The 15,424-nt window shown below is 46.8% G+C and overlaps 1 protein-coding gene across 7 annotated transcripts in view; it reads right to left on the reverse strand.

The window, feature by feature from the left end:
• Window positions 1-15,424, reverse strand: part of LOC142590441 (uncharacterized) — a 243,399-nt gene that overhangs the window by 42,416 nt on the left and 185,559 nt on the right. For 6 of the 7 annotated variants that reach the window (XM_075702555.1, XM_075702551.1, XM_075702553.1 and 3 more), the window contains one exon: window positions 5,961-6,167. The exons of the other annotated variant lie outside the window; for it this stretch is intronic. In XM_075702555.1, the coding sequence (XP_075558670.1) occupies window positions 5,961-6,167 (207 nt within the window). The remainder of the gene's footprint in view (window positions 1-5,960; window positions 6,168-15,424) is intronic. 7 annotated transcript variants of the gene reach the window in all.

The raw sequence follows: 15,424 nt of genomic DNA on the forward strand, positions 1-15,424 counted from the left end.
CTTCCTCTGATATTACACCCCTGCTTGTATTTAATGTTCTGTGCGGTGAAATTGTCACTGTTGCGTTACCAATACTGGTAAGTTCTGTGAGCTTTTGCGCTTGGTCTTTGTCATTGAGTTCTAGGAGGAGGTCCCCGCTAGACATTTTTGAAGCTTTGTATGTAGGTCCGATTTTTTCTTTTAGACACTTCGCCACTAGGAATGGAGAGAGCTTTCTCACTGGTACGTTGTTTTCGCTGTGCAGTACATAGAACTTAGGAAATGATGGAACATTGCTCCGGAAAGAGAACTGGAACGTTGCTTCGGTGCGGCATCTTTTCAGACGCCGATCATAGAGAATAGAGGTTTGCGCTGCCATGAGAAAAATGTGTATTATCGGCAACAGCGCCGACCGCCCACCACGGAGCCCAACGAGGGGACGCGGCAGAGCTTGTGTACAAGCCTGCACGACGCCAGCCGTACGCCGTCACAATAACCCAATATGGTGTACCCAAGGTAGGATATCCACACAAGGTTAACCCTTGCCGCCGTGGAGAAAGGAGGTAAATGGAAGAGAGAAGAAGACAGGAAAGATAAAAAAGTGAGAAATAAAGACTAAGATTTGGGGAGAAAGAGACAGGAAGAGGCGACTACCGATTTCCCCCGGGTGGGTCAGTCCGGGGGTGCCATCTACGTGAAGCCGAGGCCAAAGGGGTGTGTTGCCGCCGCCAAGGGGCCGTAAAGGTCCAAACACCCGGCATTGGCTCAACCCCCAGGATCCCCTTTTCCCCGGACACGGCTAAGCCGCGCACGGCTACACGCGGGAGGGTCCAACCCTCGTGTGCTCGGGTACGTGGTGTCGCAACACACCAAACGCCTGCTTACGCAGACGCCCCTGCGGGGCGAAACGAACAGTATCTAAATTTTTAAAATACCGCACAGTAATTATCACCAATGTTTTAGAAGCAATAAATGGAACCTCGTACTGCCTGACCTGTACGCATGGTTCTGTCACCTTTCTTCTGTTCACAACACGCTGCTACATGCGAGGAAATCGACCAGTCGGTCGATTATGACAATGCTCCTTCTATATGATGTGATGTGATGTGTGTGATGTGATATGAGGAAGTCATTGGCATTGTTCAGGTTTTCTTGGTGACTCCTTTAAGCACATTGTCCTTACGGAGTTCTTCAACTGCCAGCAGCCGAATCGGTGCAAGTTGTACCTGCTCACTTTGTCACTTTCTGAGTCTGCAGCAGGCTAACACGCTCGCTGCAGCAGCGACTACGGTTGCTACTTGTATCCCACCAGGCTGGAAGGGAAACCCAGGAATCACCTGACAATCTCCAAGCAGCCACAGAGGGGTTTTTTTTCTTTTTGGATGAGTTCATCAATAGCAGTTCGTCCATGTCGTTCTTGTTGTTGACTTAGGCGCCAGGAAGGCGTTCGCTGATACACAAGCATGACGATCTGCTGTACATCATGACTGTGTCGCAGCACTTTCGATGGAACTTAAGTCATCTAATGTTGAGTCATTGGGTGCCTTCGGCGGTAGCGGACTCTGTGGTGTAGTTCACGGAAAATATCTCTGCTCGTCGATGAAGGTGAGCCTTTTGGCTCACGCGGGTCTGTTCAAAACTGGGGTGGCTGCTAGCAGCGGTCTTTTTCAGTGGTAACGTAGTCATTCGTGCGACGGCGTTTGTAGCAGCTTGTGTCCTTTTTGTGGTTGTGAATGGTCTTAGGCGGCCTTGACTCTGTCGTCGATATGTTGCACACATGCTTGTGGTTCCGAACACTGCTTCGCCAGTGTTGTTCGCTCTCCTCACTGCGGTGGCGGTGGTGGGAGGATCAAGGGTGGTAGCATGATGGCCACTGGACAGGCTCTGAATCTGCCACACCCTTCGCACAATGTAAGGCAAGTGCGCAGGTGTGTATGAATCATGGGCTAACTTGGGTTGTAGCATTCGGCTGGTCACTGACATCTGTTCCCCGGACGTTGCATGGTGTGGGCATTGAGGTGCCTTCCTGTGCCTTGTCCCCCAACTCCTGCGCTCTGTTTAGCTTGATCTCCGGGAACTGCCACCATAACGACAACATGGCTGACACAACTAGCGTGCCGAAGCTAATTTCTTGCACAAACTGTGCTTATCCCTCCCAGGGTCGAATCACCACGTGAGCCAGTGTCACCAAGATGCGCCCCAATTCGCCTCCCGAGTGGTGGGCCCCGGGATCCTCTCCACCCGAGCTCTCTTTCGCTGAGCACTTCATTGCCGCGGCAGATGCTCACAGGCCTGCACCTAGGTGGTTACAAGGACCTTTGCTCCTGCAATTCTTTCGTTTTCGCACTTCGTGGGCCGCTTCGCAGTTAGCCCTAGCGCAGAGGGCACGCATAGTGGATCGGTCTTGCGGTGAGCCTTTTCCCATAAGTGCCGTGACTGTCACACTGTGCTGTGTCTTGGTTGAATAAACCTATGCTTGTTGGCGATCTGATTCTGGAACCTTCTCTGCGCCATGTCAGACTCGATGAACCTTGCCCAAGTTCTTTTGTGCGTTGCAGAGTGGAGGAGTGCCGTGCCCTTCCCTGACCATCGCTCGGTGGGTGAGCCTTGTGCAAACCCACCTCCATATAACTGCCTATCAACTTGGTTTCAGCATGTCAGCACTGCAGACCCCTTTTCAGCCCTCGTTCCTGCTTGATCCTCTGGCCACGCACTTGATTTCCTTCAACGCAGATGACACCTTCAGCATGAGGTACGTACCCTCTGCTTTTGGCCACCGGGATCAATCCCTTCATTGGAAAGCCCTTTCCTCACGTCGACCGCCTTGAGGTGTACCCTAGTCCTAGCCGCGCCAGTTTTGGGTTTGCTCAACTCTTTGAGACGCGCATGAAACAGGTGCCTACTAGCACCCCCAATGTTCTGTTCCCGCTCGCTGGCTGCTTTTCGTCGGGAGTGCAGTTGAGTACCCCAGGTGCGACTACGGAGCCACCCTGCTTGAGTGTCCACACTAACTCTCACTGGCCTGTCATTTTCTTGAGCGCCTTTCTCTGACGAATTCGCCATAGACCAGACAGAGTCATGTGTCACTATGCGTGACGTTACAGCAATGCAATGTACGTAGGCGCACTTGTGAGAAATATGTCAACTCTCCAGCTGGGAGCACAAAGCTCGCAAGAAGAGCAAACGGCATTTGGTTTGAAATTTCAGCTCTTTCCATGGCACATGGCGATGTATTACTTAGCAGACACGATCGCTAGCATGCATTGTATACACGGTGCTTGTCGGCACAAAATGGCCACATCTGGTGAGGGGCCCCTTAACATTTTGGACCCAGCCATCACTAAGTTGAAAATCCTCAATGTTCATACGAAGCGCTAAGGCTTCTGCCTTTTGATTTAAAACATCACCGGACACCAGCACTTGTATGGCGATCATGGCTTTCATTCACATTAGAATAGCTTCAAGTTTTGGGTGGGCACTGTGGCTGACATTCTTCTGTTGAGATCGGGAAGATTTCTCAGTGGCTTCCAAAATCTTTACCTTGTTATTTATGTAGACTGATATTGACTGCTTCGAGTTCTAATTCTTTTGCGACGTGTGATTGCAACAAGCCCCTTTGCACTTTCCTGATAATGGTGGCCTTCTTTTCCATCGTCACTATGCTATGATTTCCTCACTTCAAAGCCTTTGTCGGTAGGCGGCAGATGACGAAGCCAGTGTCGGCACCATTGTTAACAACTGGCGATCAAACCACGGAAGACAATCGGTTGTTGAAGTGACTAAGCCCAGCATCACAATATGCAGCTGAAGAAAACCACAATGTACATGAGTGGCGATACAAAGAGTACCACTGGCCATATGCGACTGACGAGTGCCGACAGCAATGAGTGCACAAAGGCACGTGGGAGAGTGCATCAAGCGGTGCCTACTGAGGCTGTACCTGAAATGGTAGCTCTGAATTGGCATGCGAGATGTGTGCAACGCTGCTTTGAGGCTGCAGAAAAACAAAATGACAGCGATGTTTTTTGCATTTTCAGTAGTGTCAAACTTGCGATTGTGAGAAAAATTCAGAAAAATTAAACGAGAACACTTCGAAACATTCAAAATTTTCGTTATTATTATACATAACTATATGGAGCAAATTAGCAGTAATATTGCAGAGTTAAAATATTCCAGCCGGCCCAGAAAATAGGGTGTCCAAAAATATCAGTCGGCGATTGTATCATTATTATCCTGTGAAAAAAAAACATATTCGAATTCGACTTTCTGTTATTAAACATGTTGCAAACCATTCTGCTAATCTTACGCTGCAACTGCACGCACCTGAATTACCAAGGACAGGTTGGGTTTTGGTCAGTTGTCGCAAAATAACTAGCACAATCTTCCTGTGTCTGTCATGTAGTATACTGTGACAGTTCAAAACATTCAAAATTTTCGTTATTATACATAACTATATGGAGCAAATTGGCAATAATATTGCAAAGTTAAAATATTCCGGCCGGCCCAGAAAATAGGGTGTCCAAAAATATCAGTCGGCGATTGTATCATTATTATGCTGTGAAAAAAAAACATATTCGAATTCGACTTTCTGTTATTAAACATGCTGTAAACCATTCTGCTAATCTTACGCTGCAACTGCAGGCACCTGAATTACCAAGGACAGGTTGGGTTTTGCTCAGTTGTCGCAAAATAACTAGCACGATCTTCCTGTGTCTGTCATGTAGTCTACTGTGAAACAAAATAAATTTTTCTTGTTTGCAGTTGTCAAAGTGGAGAAAGGATCATAGTTTTTGTCATTATTGTGGCAAACATGCCAAATTTGCAAACTTTGTCCAAACACGAGTTGTGCAAAAACAACATGTCAGGGCTTTGTAAGTGCATTTGAAAACAATGTGATAAAATGGGTGGAAGCACAAAGCAAGATTGTGGCAGTGTGCCGTATGGGTCACATGAATAGAAAATAGAGAGCAACTGTCGATTTTCACTGGAAGCTTTGTTGTGCAACGGCTACCCTGTTGACAGTGAAATTGAAGACACTGTGATGGAATTCTATAGTGGGCACCGTGCACGAGTTCTCCTGATGACAGCAGATTCAATTCATTGCAAAGGCATTTCAATTGCTCATTAGTGCCTCATTTATCAAAGGGAAAACGCTTCACTTTTCGCATCAGCAAAGGTGGATAGCATATTGTAACAAGAGTTCTGAGAAAGAATAAGTATCCGCTGGGAGCAACTGTTGGTACAAAAGAGGTCCCGTCGGTCACTGCAGTCTGTAAACAAAAAAAAAAACAACCCGAAGCTGCTATCGACGAGAGAGGACCAAAACCAGCATTCACCTCAAGACGCGTGCACGTCGCCTGAAGCGGTTGCTGGCGTGCACCTCAGGAACCCAGTGCATGCTGCTCATTGCCTGAGGGCAGTGTTGCGCATGCGTAGTCCCGCTTAGTCATCGCCGATGATGTGCTCTGGGATGTCGTCACCAAAACCTGTCCCAGGACAAGAATCCTTACAGTTCCTGTGCCATGTTCAGCTCGCTCAATGAATGAGCATATTGATAAAACAAGGTATGTTTTATAGTTGACTGCATTGTGTTTGAATTTTATTCACATCAAATCCAGAGGTCAACTTACATTCTCCATTGATCTATATTCATGTTCTTACACTCATACACCGATCTATACATAACTAAAAGACTCAATGGGTGTAACATTTTCGTGGACCAATGTAAGGGCCACAACACCAGGACAAGAGGGCTCTGGATTAAGCTCTGCCATCTAAGGTACTTCAATGTGCTCAGTAGGGCAGTATTTTTGCCTTTTGCCTCAATCACTATGCAGGCAACAATAAAATAACTGCTAATTTATCCTCAGCGACAGAACATCACACACACTTGAGCAAGTCGTGCCAAGCTAGGCAGACTTGGTCATTTACCACATTCGTATAAGCAGGCAAATGTAAGAAAAGTGTTGGCCCTTGCCCACCTGAGGTGGAGCTTAACTGCTCCAAAGCCTCCATAGTCTGCATGCTCCTAGACTCGCTCCCTGGTTTCAACGAACACCCAACAGACTTGTCAGCGAGAGACAAGCTGCACTGCATGCCAACCTCGACCTGACCACCGATCTTTGAAGGGGCATGGCATGCCATTTTGGCAGTGATGCTTTCAGCTAGGCTCATCGCATTTGTGAGGCCTGCAGAAAATAAGTGAGGCGATTGCAGTCACGTCACAGCATCAAGAACAAGAGGTAAATACAATAGAATAAATACACGAGCACTTCACAATGCATAGCCGAGGAAAACAAAATAACCCTTCCGGTTCAGTATTCCTAAAGGGCTACAAAGGACAATCCACATTGGATACTCGAAAGCAGGGCAACCTCCTTTTGTGAAAGGCTTATGACAGCGGAACATATTTGAGACAATTTTTCGTCTCATGCATTTTAAAGTTATTGGTGTAGTCACACTAATTAGAAGTTATTGCACCATCCGAAGCTCATTGCAATCAGCCTATTTAATGTCCACTGTAGGATCTCCTGTCACCCCATGTCTTGTGCCAGATGATGCTGACACATGACCTCGTTTATCTTTTACGGGTGAGCGCTTTTACTGTCTACAAAGTGTTATCGCTCAGCGCAGGACGCGTCTACATGTATCGGAAGTTTTCAAAATGTTATCGATGCTTCTATCTGCTGTCTGTTGTCGCCGAATCTTGCGTAAGCTGAGCGCATGTATGCACGACACAAATGGTGTAGAACTTTGTGCAAGGCACGCGGGTCCCAGCGGCTACTCTGGAACATTCAACGACTGATCAATAAAAGCCGACGTGCTTTACCCGCTGCTCAGATTTTCAGCGATCGCGGACTGTGTTTGCCACTGTCGCTGTTCTCTGAGTATAACATGTTTTTTAAGGGTACAAGTTGACCCAATAAAACGCTAGTTTCCTTATTTTTAGTATTGCTGCTTTCCTCACCGTCACTACTACGTGAAAATACCATTCCGTGTTTGCAAATTTTCTATGTCCTCACACTACCTGTCTGCTGCCCAGGATTGCATGTCAGTTCGATTGATAACAATTCAGTAACCCTGATAGGCCGTCGGTTACCTGCGCTACACATTACATTGCTGGTCCAAAGTTCATTTTCAATGCAACAGCCTTCTTTAAGAACTTTACCCATTTAGCGGTAGGTCTGTACGTATGTATGTATGACGGCACATAACCTCTTTCCTGCCAACTTGTGTTTGTGTGTAGAATATGATCAAATGGGTAGAGCATTTGGTCGCTGTGCTGTCCCTGGGAACTGGGTTCAAAACTAACTGCCGGCCCAACTTCGGTCGCTCAGCGTCTAAGAATGGGCATGTGCTTCTATTCAACAACCTTCTTGGATGCTAAGTTGAGTCACTGGGTATGTGGTAGTCGGTATGTACCACTGTTCAATGAGCGGCATCTCCCAGTGATCTCCAATTACCCCTGTCTTGTCATCTACTTTTACCCCGACTGTGTCTAGGTTGGCTGGCCTGCTCCCTCCCAACTAATTTGTTCTTTCTCTTTTCAAATTGAGAACAATCCTAGACCTCTCTAACCTATGATCACTACTATTTACCCGACCTCATATTTCTACAACTTGCACTATGCTAGGGTCGGCACAAAGTATAAAATCTATTTCATTTCTTGTTTCCACATTACGACTTTCCCAGGCCCACTTCCTGTTATTCCGCTTCCAGAAGAAGGTATTCATAACTCAGAGGCAATTTATTTCCATGAAGTCTGCCACATCTCTCATCTTCTAATTCTAGAGTTCATGACATAGTTGCCAGTCACCTGTTCCCCCACACAATTTCCCCCACTTTCGCATTAAAGGCCCCCTCAAGGTCTGGCCATTTTAAGCTGACAAGTACAGTGCATACAATGCGGACTCATAATCAAGGATGCTAAAATTACATCACTACACACTGCGGAAACAGCTAAAATTTCGAACTAAACACTGTTTGCTTTTTTCCTCACGGGCCTGCGCTCCAAGATGAGGGGATGACTTATATCAACAAAAGCGCCTACGTACATGTGTATGCTGTGATGTTGCTCATAGTGACATGTGACCCTTCAAGAATTATTCAAGGCAACATGTGTTATGTGTGTAATCTGTTGCTCAAGAGACGAATTAAAGTTTAGAGAAATAATATAACATGCAGACCGAATGTCTGCTGTTTGTTTTACTTTGCACCACAGCAAGAGAGATGTACAGTCAAACCCTTTTTATAACTATACCGGTTTCAACAATATATCGGTCATAACAACGAAAAGCAGCTGCACCATAAACTTTTGTAAGTTTTCTATGCGGAAATAACCTGCTTACTTCAGTGTCCTCATGACGCATTATCATTTATAACGAAGAAGTATGGCTGCTGGGCGTCAATACCAATAGGTAATGTAATGCGAAATCTTTGAAAAGAAAGAAGGAAAGATGAAATGTAAGCCGCCCAGTGCTTCTCTCCATGAGAGATGCACACCAGTGTCACACACATTTCTTCCGTCACATTTCCACCCCTCCGAACACGAACGGACTGCGCCCATAGATCTGCACTGCGCCACCCTCCGAAACATGACTGGACTGCTCCAACTGCACTGACAATGCTGCCGGCGCTGCTCCTAGATTGCTTGCTCGGCCCTCACAGTTGGTCCTTTAATCTCTGGCCCTCATTCAGCGCAATTCTGCTAACGGATTAAGTCGCTCATGCTTGTCTTTGTTCGTTGCATCGAAGTCATTCCTGGCCACATTGTTTCTCAGCCTAGTTTGACATGCGACTGAAGCAGAAGATGGCTGATCAGCCCACTGATCATCCGCAATGCACGACATTGCCGGTGAAAAGAACGCGCACTGCTATAAATTTGGAAACAAAGTGCTTCTAACCGATGAGGCGATCGTCGCAAACACGCTTTCATCAGATACCAACGGCAGCGATGACGGAGTAGGGCAGGCTGCGTGAACATTGTCCCCGCGGGAGGTCCTGCATATGATTCAGTCCCTCATGAGCTTGTTTTTGCGAGGGACCTTCCGCTTCCCTACATGGGGCACCTAAATGCCTTGGAGATGGGTGTCGGCAAACTTCGCATAAAGTGAGCAAGGCTGACGGACATGCGGTTTCTTCAAGCAAGCCAGTGGGGAGGTATGTGGCGAGATGCTTGTGGCGATCTGGCTCCAGCAGTTCTTCTGGATTTCTCAAGCTGAGATTTTGCCATAGCACCCTTCCCGCATATCTTAAAAGGCGCCTCTTGGGGCCACCAAAAGGATGCCTCCGTGGAACTCGTATATCATTTGCCGCTCTTGACTCTTCTTTGTAGTTGTTATACCAGTGCCGTTCTTGAACGCCAACAGTCGCGGCTTCTTAACAACATGCGATGGAAGCGCACAGGAAGCAGAGTTAAACAGTTGATCGAGTCAACACAATCAGAAGGCAGATGGAGGAAGGTGGCGGGGAGGAGAACTGACCTTCGCGCCATTATATTTTTCTCGGAACCGCTACGCCATTCCTCTTTTTCGTGGAACCCGGTTATAACAATGGATTTTTTGTGGCACTTGAATCAATATTGCTATAACTAGGTTCGACTGTATTTCTGTTTTGTCTGCTTATTCCCACATCGTTCAGTTGCAAGTAAACACAATGAAACTACATAATTTTCTGGCCTGTTCCAGCATGTGGTCATGCTCTGTGATCCACTTGTGTCAGCCTCGGTATCTGTGTAGCACTGACCACTGCCTCCTCTAAACAAAATTATGCCTTGGACGTCGCTTGTTTTGCCATTAGAGGTTTGCCAACACAAAATGCGAGCAGATCGCCCCGTAGTCGTGCTCCCAACTGTACTAGTGGAGACGGAGTGATGCTGTTGGCAACATTGTGTCGGTGCAGCGGTGCATCTGGCTACACGTTGTGCAGGCGGTTGCTTGTATGCTTGTAACATGCACTGGAGGCGCCACGTAGGGCACACGCCTGCTCCGTCACAAAATGTTTCTTTGAAGCTATTAGAAATATTCTAATGTGAATGATATGACATGCTTACTTTAATTTTTGTGAGTATTACGACATAACAGAACCTTTATGGTTTCCATTGACGCAACTCGTTTCTAGCATTTTTATAAGCATTCGGCCATCTTTCGACAATGTCGTGCAATGAGTTTTGAAGTTTTGAGCATTACATTAATTTGGCAGCTTTTCAAAAAGATAAAATTTTGTCAGGATTAGTTAGTGTTAAAGAAATGAATGGTGAAGAAAGGTATGCTCAAAATTCCTGCTGATTCCTTTTTTTTTTCGTTCAGCTTTGGCATTGCTGAGCCGGTCTGAAGCAGTGGTTGCTGCAACCACGGTGACCGCAGCTCAGGGCTGCCAGGCTCCTTAAGTTCACCATTGCCAAGAAGACTGTGAGGCACACCTTAGCAAGTATATTTTTTGAATCTTACACACAATACCTTTCTTTCTGACTGAACATGAATGGGACACGAAGTCAACAGGCAGCTTCGACGCGTCGAAGACGCTCTCAGTACTGTTACGTTATTTTGTGTTAAGGCACTGCTATGAATTAACACAGAAAACTTGAAAAAGAACCAAACAAGACATTTGATTCAAGAACGAAGAAATTTTGTTATGTAAATGGAACACACTGAAGTATGTACTGGCGCAGGGAAAGAAAAGGGCGTGTTGACAGCTAGGTGAGGCAACAGTTGTTTGGAGACAATACATATTCAGGCTCCCACCAAAATCCCTCTCTCCCCGCCATGCCTAGAGCTGACGACATTCATGTTGCCAACTGGGCATCTTGCGCTTCACAAGTCGCCCATTCGATCGGCATAACATCAACACCAAAATACTGCTTAAAGTGCAAGTACGAAATCTTGATCGGACTAACAGGAGTCATCAAGCTCATGGATGACATACTCGTCTTTAGCCACAATGAAGTCAGTCATGAGAGGAATGCTGACATGATGCTCAAGCATCCCGGCTCGTTACTCTTCGACAATGACGACCACGATTCATCAAAAGTCTCCACACCACTATCCAATGACTACATCCCGCAGGCATCCAGCTCGGCGCTGCTCATCGACTCGTCCACTTCACCTTTGCTGCAGAACATGATCAAAGCACTTTGCTTCAGCTGTGTGAAGTACTGCACTTCATCGATATGCCAACTGTGGAGGAAAGAGGAAAGTACGGAAAGGAGGAGGCAAAGGTAGAGAAGAGGTATTTCAACAGTCGGGAGGCTTTGTTTCCATTACTCATAAATTATGCTTCAGGGATGCACGACAAGATCGCGACAATCATTTCCTTGCAGAAATTTCTACTATAACTTGAGAAATTTTCCTGACACGGGGTTACCTTTCAAGCAGTTTGGCGGCAGCATTCCTGTCAACCACTCCTTGAGCAAAATTTTAAAAAAGTGGCCTGATAAACTTCCTGGAACTTAGAAGCAGCAGCAGCTCTTTGCGGTGGTCAGTGTCGGTGTTTCAAAAGCTCATCACTGGTAGGCTCATGGGCTCTTGCACAATCCTCTGTGCGTAAAGTTCAAGGGCTTCGCGACGGGCCTCCAATGAGGAAGCACACATTCCACGAATCTCCGAAGACCTATGAGCAGATTCAGCAGTTCCCGAGATCGATAAAACAGGCCACCACAGTCTCGATGAGCGATGGGCCCGTGCTTAGGAGTGCTGCTTTTTGCTCGCCGTAGGAACGCTATACGGCCTGCACAGGGAATGTGCTCACTCGCCGCACGCACAATGTATCTGCCAATCACGGCCACGCTGGCGATCTGAGGGGTGGAGACAAATGGTCGCGCTGAAAGGCAGTTTTTTAACCCCTGCGCTGCCATGTTTACGACCTCGTCAAAGGTGCTTGTCGCACCATGCAATTCCTGTTGAATAAGAATAAGATGCTGCGATGAGAATGTGGTCAAGCTCTTAACATTGCTTTCACTTGAAGCCGACACGATTCTGGTCTTCAGCATTTTTTCCAGGACACATGCTGCACTCTTTACGTCCAACATGTCATTGTACCCGGCAGTGCGGCGCAGAAAGCCAAACATTGGCTCGATCGGGTCGCTGGACATTTTCCAAGTCAGGATGAACTGGAAACTTTTTTCGCTGTAAGTAGATGGATGCAGGCAACTTTTGATTTTGTTGGAAAAATCAGTGAGATAAATTTTCTTGCTTAAAGGGCCCCTCACCAGGTCTGGCCATTTTGAGCTGACAAGCGCAGAGCATACAGCACGTGACAGCAATCGTATCTGCAAGGTATTTCACTGCCATGTGCCGCTGAAAGATCCGAAATTTCAAACGGAACGCTGTTTTTTCTTTTCATAGCCGCCACGCTCCAAGCCGGAGGATGATCTACTCCCATCCCTGCACCTACGTAGTCGTGTCTGCAGTGTGATGTAGCTCGTGGTGACCCGTAACTTTGAGAATAATTGAAGGCACCATTTGTTATTTGTCTGATCATTTGCTTGAATTGACGAATTGAAGCTTAGAGAAATAATAAAACACACAAACGGAATGTCTACGTGTTTTTGCTTTACTTTGCGCCGAACCAAGAGAGAAGTACTTCCGCTTCGTCTGCTTGTTCCCACGGTCGTGCGGTCACGTGCGCAGGTACCGAAACTGTGCCATGTTCTAATGTGTTCCAGCGCGTGATCATTCCTTGCGATCCGCTTGTTCTGCCTCAGTATTAGCATAGCACTGAATTATGCCACTACTACGGTTTCCCTGCACATAGCCCGGAATATTTGTGCGCTGCACGAACGAGAGAATAGCTTGCGTGGGATGTTGTCACGGAAGTGCATAGCAGTGAAAAGAAAAGTGAGAAAAACGTATGCATCACGCGATCCTCGAGGTCCGGTATGGGAGAATGCAGTGAAGGAATTTTGCATGTGGAGACTAGACAGGGTGAGTAGAGAGACTGTCTTGCTTGGGAGTAAAGCCCGCCTGCAGAAATCATGGGTTTGTGGCACTGAAATATTTCTATCTCGGCTATTAATGAGCCGACTTGAAAATTTTCTGCGGCAGAATGCTCCCTAGAGGACACGTAACAACTTCCAGCATATAACAAAAATTTGCTATGGGGCCTGGTGAGGGTCCCTTTAAGGTGCCAACCGCAAGCTGGGCTTGGAGAACAATCGCGCCCCCGACAATCTATTTCAGCAGCGCATCAGACATTGCAGTTACAGCGGCATCCATCTCGCACTGTTCTCTATGAATAAAGAGTGCTAAGGTGACGCTAAAGGTTTGGAGAAACTGCGAGCTAAAAAGGACGGACATGCGAGAGCAGACGTCTCAACACCAGCTGCCCTTTTCACTAGTTGGCACTGGACTGCATTCTTGAACCGAAGCCATGCTCCATTTTATTGTGTCCGCAACTGAATATTGCCGACAAAAAAAAGAAAAAGAAAAAAATAACATCGGGTTCTGGTTCCTTCACACTGCGGCGCTTTGATGACTTGCGGCCATCCACTACTGCCCGACAGTGCAAAGTGCTGAACTACTCGCGAATCTACTGGCATTCTACTGCTGGCGAAACTATTGGCATTACCGCGTCCCTTCGTCCCGACCGTCAGTAGCAGAAAGGCCGAACGCCGCACTTGAAATTTATTAAGCATGACAAGCACCAGCATGAAAACAAGGATGCCGAGACGATGTTTGACATCACTCTGGGTACTCTCATCGTGAGCGCGCGATAGCAGCGCCATGGTGCGGCCCTGCAGCTGCTCCGGCCGCCTAAGCCGTGGTGCATTTCAATCTGTTGACGACTGTACATGCTGCTCTTCACTTTGATGCCAAGTTGAGTCACTGTGCATGTGCCAGTATTGAACGAAACTCTTTGACACCACTACCAACACCACCCCTACCACTACCGTAACCAATAATGCGCCAATCATGACTGCTAATGACATTAAAGTCACCAATCATCTCAAAAGAATGGATGCACCACCAATTTGCTTCTTCTTAACCCCATTAGGGCCTACTTCTTTTTCTCCAAGTGCGACCCCCCAGCGTTGAGTTCGTTTTTATTGCAGGTTTAACATCGTCAGACTGACCTATATAGCAAAAAAGTTACATTTTTTCAGAGTGACTATGAAGTGGCAATTAATATTTTTCGTAGAAAAGCATGCATTGTTTATTTTTCAATACAGATACAGATGGGTTGCACAACTACTTATAAGAATAAAATAGTAGATACACCGAAATAGATATGTTCCCAATTCGGCACTCACCTAGGCCTTGTTCAGGTACTTTGCAGACGCACTCGGTACGTGCTGCTCTTTATTGAACCACATTGACGCCAAATTGGGTCACAGGTGTGAGCACTTTTCATATTACTACTTAACATACAATCAACAATCGTGCACCAATCATCGGACTGCTAATGACATTAAACTTGCCAATCATCTCAAAAGAATCGATGCACCACTAATTATCTTCCTCTTAAACCATCGAGAGTATTTTTCCCCCAAATGTGAACCCTCAGTGTTGAATATTTTTACTGTAGATTTAAAATCTTCAGACTAACAAATTTTGCAGAAAAGTTATCTCAACTTTTTCACAGTGACAATAAAGTGACCAAACATATTTTCTGCAGGTAAACATGCACTGTTTATTCATGAAACAGATGGGCTTGCATTGCCACTTATCAGATTTTTTTTTAATATAGAGAGCCTAGAAAGCAACATAGAGGCTAGAAACAGTGACGTGCTCCTAGGGCTCGGTTATGTTTGCAGCTTCCACCATGATGCTATCACTACCATGGGGGTTTTGCTCTAGTGCATAAAGCCCGCCTTTTTGATACAGTAGTTGATGGCGAAAAAGGGGTCCCTAACACTTTTTCCATTGATAGGCATGCCCACTGGATACAACCTTCACGATCACAGAACTCCCAGTTTTCAGAATCATCAATATTGTTACGTAGGAAGACACCGACGAAAAGCTATTTACAAGTATATTTACAAGGCGATACGCCGCAGTTGACCAGGAGGCAACAGCCCGCGCTAGCTTCCAATCGTCGTCTTCGTCTTCTTCCCGCTCGGCTCTTCGTCATTGGAAATACTACCCCGTAGCACTACCCCCGGCGGCAAAAGCGCCGTCCCGGAGCGACTAAAGGCCGGACTCTGAAGCAGTGTAGTAGCTCTTGAGCCTACTGACGTGCACGACATCACTAGACGCCAGAGTAGATGACGAGGTTGAGCTCACAGGAGCAATTTCGTATGTCACAGGCGTCACCTGGCGCAGCACGCGGTAGGGTCCTGTGTATCGCGAAAGGAGCTTTTCGGAAAGTCCGACGTGACGAGAGGGCGACCACAGGAGCACGAGTGCACCAGGTGAAAACTGTACGTCACGGTGGCGGGCGTTGTACTGACGCTGCTGCGTGGTTTGCGAGTCCGTCAGTCGAGCACGGGCAAGCTGGCGTGCATGATCGG

Source organism: Dermacentor variabilis, chromosome 8 (assembly GCF_050947875.1).
Source record: "Dermacentor variabilis isolate Ectoservices chromosome 8, ASM5094787v1, whole genome shotgun sequence".
Classification (NCBI taxonomy): Eukaryota; Metazoa; Arthropoda; class Arachnida; order Ixodida; family Ixodidae; genus Dermacentor; species Dermacentor variabilis.